Source organism: Fukomys damarensis, unplaced genomic scaffold (genome assembly GCF_012274545.1).
Source record: "Fukomys damarensis isolate Sample0158 unplaced genomic scaffold, DMR_v1.0_HiC HiC_scaffold_36, whole genome shotgun sequence".
NCBI lineage: Eukaryota > Metazoa > Chordata > Mammalia > Rodentia > Bathyergidae > Fukomys > Fukomys damarensis.
The window spans coordinates 11793947-11801248 of record NW_022900948.1 but is presented as its reverse complement, the minus strand read 5'-3'; the positions used below and the strand labels follow the sequence as shown (position 1 = coordinate 11801248).

Below are 7302 nucleotides of genomic sequence, written 5' to 3'. Positions count from 1 at the left end.
TTTTTTTTTTTTTTTTTTTTTTTTTTTTTTTTTGTACTGGGGATCAAACTTGGGACCTTGTGCTGTGACACTGAGCTAAATCTCTGGACCAGTTTCTTATTTTTTAACAGACCCTTCATTAGTCCCTGTCTGTGGAGTAGTAATCCTTTAATGAAGATAACCATATGTTATGCTATTTTTGTTTGTTTAGTGGTTTTGGGGATTGAGTTCTGGGCTACTGTACCACTGAATTACATCCTTAACCATTTAGGGCTTGAACTTGGGTTCTTCCTGTCTAAGTCTCCCCAGATTCTTGGATTACAAAGCATTGTACACAGCAGTAAAATATACTTGTTGGGTGTGCTGGTGTACATGGGGATGTAGCTCAGTGCAAGGACCTATGTTCAAACTCCAGTTCCACAAAACAAAACAAAGGAAACCCTCTCCCCCAGTACTTTTACAATGTAATAGGTCTTGTGAAGTGTTGAATATAGTGTAATTTAAAAAATTTGGTAGGGGGAGAATGAAGGTTGTTAGAAGTTAGGGTGAAGAGTGTTTATGAATGATGAGGGACTTTTGGAGGGATTGGAGTGTGAAGAATTCTAGGTAGCTTCTAGGTTACAGAAAGTTTAAGGGCTGGAGAGGTAGCTCAGTAGCAGAGTACTTGCCTTGTATATATGTTTGTTTTTTTGGGAGAGGGTCTTGCTCTCACTGTGTAGCCCAGGTTGGCTTTGCACTCAAGGTGCTCCTCCTGTCTCAGCCTCCTGAGTGCTGGAATTACAGGTATGCACCACCACACACAATGCCTTGCATGTTTGAAGCCCTAGGTTCAGTTTTCAGCCCCCCTCCAATAATTTAGAGTTGAAAAAGCAGAATAGAGACAGGACCTGAGTTGGGTGTGGTGATGCACACCTAGAATTCCAGCACTGGGAAGGCTGGGGTAGGAGGATCGCCGAGAGTTGGAGGCTAGCCTGGACTACACTAGCAAGACCCTGTCTCAAAACAAACAAACGAAAGGGATGTGTATGAAAGCAACTGTAGGCAATTAAATACCACCCCCCCTACACCTTAGGTAATTGGAAACAAATGTGACTGTACTACAGAAAATTTGATGTCCTATGATGTTCAAGAGTTTGCTGACTCTCATCTTTCCATGGGAAGGTTATGTGCATAGGACAGCTGCTAACATTGTGGTTCCCATGTCTGCCAAGTGTGGGAGTGTAGCCTTGTCCACCAGCTGCTAGACGGCCTAGCTGTGGAAAATGAAAGTATCAGCTTGGAGAGTTACTGGCATGCAGGGCACTAGCAGTTGAGCTGCATGGAATTAGGTGGTGTAGTTGAGTATTTTGGTACTTAGTTGCTTTATTTTTTTCTTGGATTGAGCATATAGACTTCTTGCTAGCTGTTCTGGACTTCCCAAATCAGTTAAGGTTCTTAATGTATTAAATAAATTCCCTTTGCAGAAAAAGGTTGAGAGTAATGGGTCTTAGTAGAAAAAAAACAGGAGCAAAGATTGGGACGTAAACAAAAATAACAAACAAAAGCTGGCTGTGGTACACATACCTGTAATTCCAGCTGCTTGGGAGGCTGAGGCAGGAGGACTGCAAATTTGAGGCCAGCCTGGACAATTTAGTGAGACTCTGTCTTGAAATAAGAAAGGCTGGAGTTGTATAGCTCAGTGGTAGAGTACCCCTGGGTTTGATCCTCAGTACTACAAAACAAAAACAAAATAAATGATACAAACTCCTAAAGGGAGCACCTATGGGTATGTGGAAGGCAAGGAAGCTTGGTGAGATTCTGACCCATACAAAATCTTTCTCATTAGGTATGAGCTAATGAAAGTGATGCCAACAGTAGTTTTGGGCCTTTGTAGAAGAGGAAGCCAAATTGGGGAGTATTCAGTCTATAGTTGTGGTTAAGAGTGTGGACTGTTGGGCCAGGTAGTCTAGGTTTGAATCTGTAGCTTCATTTGGATTAGGCTGTCATTTAACTAACTGTGGCTATACTCATTGATAAAATGGGAGTAATAATATGTTCCTCAAGTGCTGTTGGAAAGATTCATGACTTAGTATCGTGTATGTAAAGTCCTTAAAATGGTGTTCATCACATAGTGAACTATGTGAGTTTGTTCTACTATTATTCTTTACGAGCTTTAGACTTTAGGGAATGAGAACATTTGAATAGTTGAAAGACCCTGGACCAATCCTTGCCAGTCTGAGAGATAGTCCTCATGACATTAGTTTCATGATGGAGTGAACATGGCATTTCATTTGAGCTCTGCTCTGCTCTGCTCTTCTCCTCCTTGTTCTTGCTCTCTTGCTTATTCTTTTTTTTTTGACAGGTTCTTGTTTTGTAGTCCAGGCTGGGCTTTCACTTGATTGAGATTCTCATGCTTCAGCCTACTGAGTGCTGAGACTACAAGCACCAACTCCCCCTAAATGGGTATTCTTGATGGAGACTTACTTTCTGGACATCAGCTACTGTTATACTGTTTTGTTTGTTTGTTTTTTGTTTTTTGTTTTGTTTTTTTGAGACAGGATCTATGTAGTTGAGACTGACCTGGAACTCACTATGTAGCCCAGGCTGGTCTCCGAACTCACAGTGATCCTTTGGCCTCAGTCTCCTGAGTGCTGGGATTACAGGTGTGAGCCACCACACCCGGCTGTATATATTGTTTTTAATGGTTGAGCTCTAAGCTCAATAAATAGTTCATATTGTCTGATTTATATTTTGTTTGAGCCAGGCATGATTGTGCACACCTATACTCCCAGCACGTGGGAGGCTGAGGCAGGATAATTGCCACAAGTTTGAGGCCAGACTGGGCTAAATAGTGAGGTCAAGGCCTGAACTACATGAGGCCTGTCTCAAAAAAAAAAAAAGAATTTTATTTTGTTTGAAAAAGGCATTCATTTTGCTATTAAAATCCTTCCTAAGCTGGGCCTGATGATGCAAACCATTAATCCCAGCATTTGGGAGACTGAGGCAGGAAGATGAATTCAAACTCAGCTGGGGTTACTTAGTGACTTAGCAAGACACTGACTAAAAAAAAAAAAAAAAAAAAAATTAAAGCTGGGTTTAGTGGCACAGGCCTGTAAACTCAGCACTGGGGAGGCGGAGGCCAGAAGATTGTTGGGACTTCTATGCCAGTCTGGGCTACATGAGTGAGACCCCCGTCTTAAAAAAAAAAAGAGGGGGGCTGATATAGCTCAAGGCAAAGGCCCTTGATTCAATCCTCAGTACTGCTGTGGTAGCAGCTCTTATCTGTGTTAAAAATCTATCACATTGTTAATTAAGTTTGACTACGGTGAAGTAAATAAGGGTTTTAAAATTTAATTGGATAGATTGGAGTAACCTGGTGCCTCTTGCGGCTCAGGAACCTGAGATATGTATGTTTCAGTTGCTGCTGGATTATTTTTAGAATCTCTTGCTCTCGTCTGTTTCTATTCTAAGAATACTCTTGGGTTTTTCAGAGTAGTAGAGCTCTTTAGGGTAGAGAGTGATAAGAGGGAGGGAACAAGTGTAAACTGAATTCCTGTGATTTGGCAAATAGGTTCTTGTTGTGGAAGCAATTCTGCTTGCTTTTCCGTTTTTGTGTTGCTAGGAGGATATAGCTCAAGGGTAGAGTTTTCAGGTTATATGTACAAGGCACTGGGTTCCATCCCTGTGCCAAAAGTTAATCCATCCACCAGAAAGTTAATTTTATGTAAATTAATGTAAGAAAATTTGTTTATGCTGGGCATGGTGGCTCACACCTGTAATCCCAGCACTCGGGAGGCTGAGGCAGGAGGATCGCTGGGAGTTCGAGGCCATCCTGGACTGTATAGTGAGTTAAGGGGCAGCTTGAACCAAAAAAAAAAGGAAATTTGTTTATAAGCCAGGCATGGTGGCACATGCCTGTAGTCCAACACTCCAGGAGGATGAGGTAGGAGGATCAGAAGTTCAAGCCCAGCCTTGGCAATTTAGTGAGTTGGAGAGATACTGTTTAAATAAATTAAAGCAACAACAACTACAACAAAAGCAGTAAGTTTATTTGTTGAATCATATATATCCTTAACTTCGTGTTTTGTGAACTCTTTTTCCAGAGGATTTTAGTCACATTTTTTCTCCCTATGCTTGTTCTGCAAAATCTCAGTTTTATCTCTGGCAGGTGTATTTTTTTCCTGGTTCGGAGGATTGAACACAGGTGAACTCTTCAGCCCTTTTTATTTTTTGAGACTAGGTCTTTCGAGTTGTCCAGGAGGTACTTGAATTTATGATCCTTGTCCTCAGCCTCTCTCATTGCTGGGATTATAGACATGGGCCAGCTTTTTTTTTTGAGATGGAGATTGCATTATGTTGCAAAGTCTGGCAAGGTACTCCTGGCCTTAAGTGATCCTCTTCCTTGACCATCTTAATCTTAAGTAAGGTGTGCCGCCATCCTGGGCTCTGGAAGTTACTTTGCTGGACATATGTATAGTCATTTTTGTCTCCTTGAAAGGTTTATTGTCTACAGGTAGTTTTGTGGTTTTTTTGTTTTTTGTTTTTTTCTGTTAGGTATAGCCTGTCCCTTAGGTGTAACCCTTCTGTGTTGAACCCAGGGTGCTCTACCACTTAGCTGTACCTCAGCTGAATAATAGCTTGTCTGTCCCCCACCCCTGGGGATCCAACTCAGGACCTTGCGATTATGAGGCAGGTGATTATGAGGCAGGTGAGGTGCCACTGAGCTAAATCCCTGGTGAACTTGTATTTTGGTCTCACATTTTTTTGTTTGTTGGTTTTGTTTTTCGAGATAAGGTCTTGCTATGTAGTTTAGACTGACCTTGAACTTACTACATAGCCCAGGCTGGCCTCAGTGCCACAGCTGACATCACATTTTAAATTTGGTTGCTCGGTAAAATCTTGGCTGGATGACATATTTTATCCACCTGCAAATAAAAGAGCAGCTAGAAATACAGTATAATGGTAAAATGAGTGCTAGTTAAAATTAGTAATGCTTGAGGTTTTGTTTAGAATTACTGTGATCCTGGATGTTTATTATTAAAATTATTTGAAAAGCTATTGGTATGTAGGGGGTGTAGTTGAGTGGTAGAGTATGGTAGAGCATGCATGAGATTCTGGATTCCATCCCTAGTATACCTATCCCTAAAAGAGAAATAATAATAAGGAAAAAATTACTACAAGCAAAATCTACAATTCTAAAGAACAGTCTCTTGAAAACTTGTATTCCAGAGAGCTTTTCTGTTTTATTTTACGTCCTCTTTTCCCCTGATTTGGAAGTTTCCCTTACTGTACCTAATTTCTTGCAGATTTTCTATTTTGTACACACATTATTTTGTATATACTGCGTATGATGACGTCAGTGAGCAATGACCGTTGCCGAGGTGCTCGGGAAAAAACACAGATTTCTGCAACACAGGCAACACAATCACAGAAACAAGTGGTACAGGTAAGCTTTTATGGAATTTTTGTTAGTCTTGTTTTAGAATTAAGGCAATTAGTGCATGAGTTCACTTTTTTAATAGCCTCAGGATTTTGAACTGTGTATTTTAAAAGTAGATAGTAAATAATAGGAAAGAGTATAAATAATAATAATAATATACCTGTTGAATCAGATATATTTGGATGTGTTCCATGAGAATAATCCTGAATTCCAGCTACTTGTTAGCATGTAGGGCATGTTCCTGTCTTTACTCCCTCCTTTCCTTTAGTGCTACGGGTTGACCCCAGGGGTCCTTTTGTGCTAGGCAAGTGCACTATCACTGACCTATACCCCCAGCCCCTATATTATTTATTTGAATGAATTTAGACATTTCAAGCAAATCCCTAAGCACAGTATCTGGTACAAAGCTAACATTATATAACCTGTTAACTAGATTGGCAAACCTCATTTCAGAGGTTGTATGTAAGTGGATAAATAAGCCTTACCTAGTCCATCCTAATTTCACATTGATGCTTTGATGATATGTTGATAGTTAAGTACAAGATTTTTTGTTTTGTTTCATTTTTTGTTTTGTGGTAGTGGGGCTCAAACCTAGGGTCAAATGACAGGCTTGTGCTCTACCACTGAGCTACATCCCTAGCTCTTACAAATACTTTTTTTTTTTTTGTTCTGAGGATTCAATCCAAGACTTTGCTACTAAGCTACACCCCCAGTACCTTTTATTTTTTTTACTTTTTATTTTGAAACAGGATTTTACTAAGTTGCTAAATTGCCCAGGCTGGGCTTGTATTTGTTATTCTCTTGCCATAGCCTCTGGAGTGCTGGGTTACAGATGAATGCACCACGCCCAGCTTTAAGTGCTTTTTATAAGCATTCCTGATAGTGCTCTATTTTCATTAAGGGGCAGAATGCATAGATTGCTTAATTATCACATTAAATCCAAAGTGAGACTAGCTATTATTTTATCTAGTGTATCAGTGATTGCTCCTAAATACTCTCACTTCAATAGGTATTTATTTAGAAACCAGTGAAGAAAAACTTTGTAGTTTTTGGGCCAGATTACTTATATTTATTTATTTATTTTTGATTTTTTGAGACAGGGTCTTACTATGTAGTCGAGACGGACCTGAAACTCACTATGTAGCCCAGGCTGGTCTCAAACTCAAGATGATCCTCCTGCCTTAGTCTCCTGATTGCTGGGATTACAGATGTGCACCACCATGCCTGGCTATCTTTGAGTTCTTCATAAAATTTAATACTGACCATTTATCTTTTACTATGTGCTTTTAATACTAGTACTTGGGAGGCTGGTAGGAGGATCACCGAAAGTTCCAGGCCACTGTGGACTACAAAGTAAGTTCAAGACCAGCTTGAACTACATAGTGAGACCCTGTCTTAAAAATTAAAACCAAACAAACCAAAAATTAAAGAAAAAAAGGAAAGGGAATGTTAAAATTAGAAGTAATTAGAATTACAGGCTGGGTGTGGTGGTGCATACCTGTAGTCCTACTAACTGAGAAGCTGAGGCGGGAGGATTGCTGTGAGTTTGAGGCCAGCCTGGGCTACAATACTGAGTTCAAGCCCAGCTTTGAACTATACAGCGAGACCCTGTCTCCAAAAAAAGAAAAAAGAGAAGTACAGCTTTGCTAATCATTTTTTTTTTTTTTTGGTACCGGGGATCGAACTTGGGTCCTTGTGCTTGCAAGGCAGGTGCCAGAACCACTGAGCTAAATCCCCAGCCCTTTGCTAATCATTAACAAGAACAGCAAAAAATAAATAAAAGCAAGCTAAGAGTGGTGTCAGGTGTTTGTAATTCTTTTTTTTTTTTTTGGTACTGGGGATCAAATTCAGGACCTTGCACATGCAAGCCAGGTGGCAGAACCACTGAGCTACATTCCTGGCTC

At 40.2% G+C, this 7302-nt stretch overlaps 1 protein-coding gene across 6 annotated transcripts in view; it reads left to right on the top strand.

The window, feature by feature from the left end:
* The window catches only part of Ubap2 (ubiquitin associated protein 2), a 118858-nt gene that overhangs the window by 19622 nt on the left and 91934 nt on the right, over positions 1-7302 (top strand). For all 6 annotated transcript variants that reach the window (XM_010619220.3, XM_010619216.3, XM_010619219.3 and 3 more), the window contains one exon: positions 5265-5404. In XM_010619220.3, the coding sequence (XP_010617522.1) occupies positions 5306-5404 (99 nt within the window). In that variant the 5' untranslated portion in view covers positions 5265-5305. The remainder of the gene's footprint in view (positions 1-5264; positions 5405-7302) is intronic.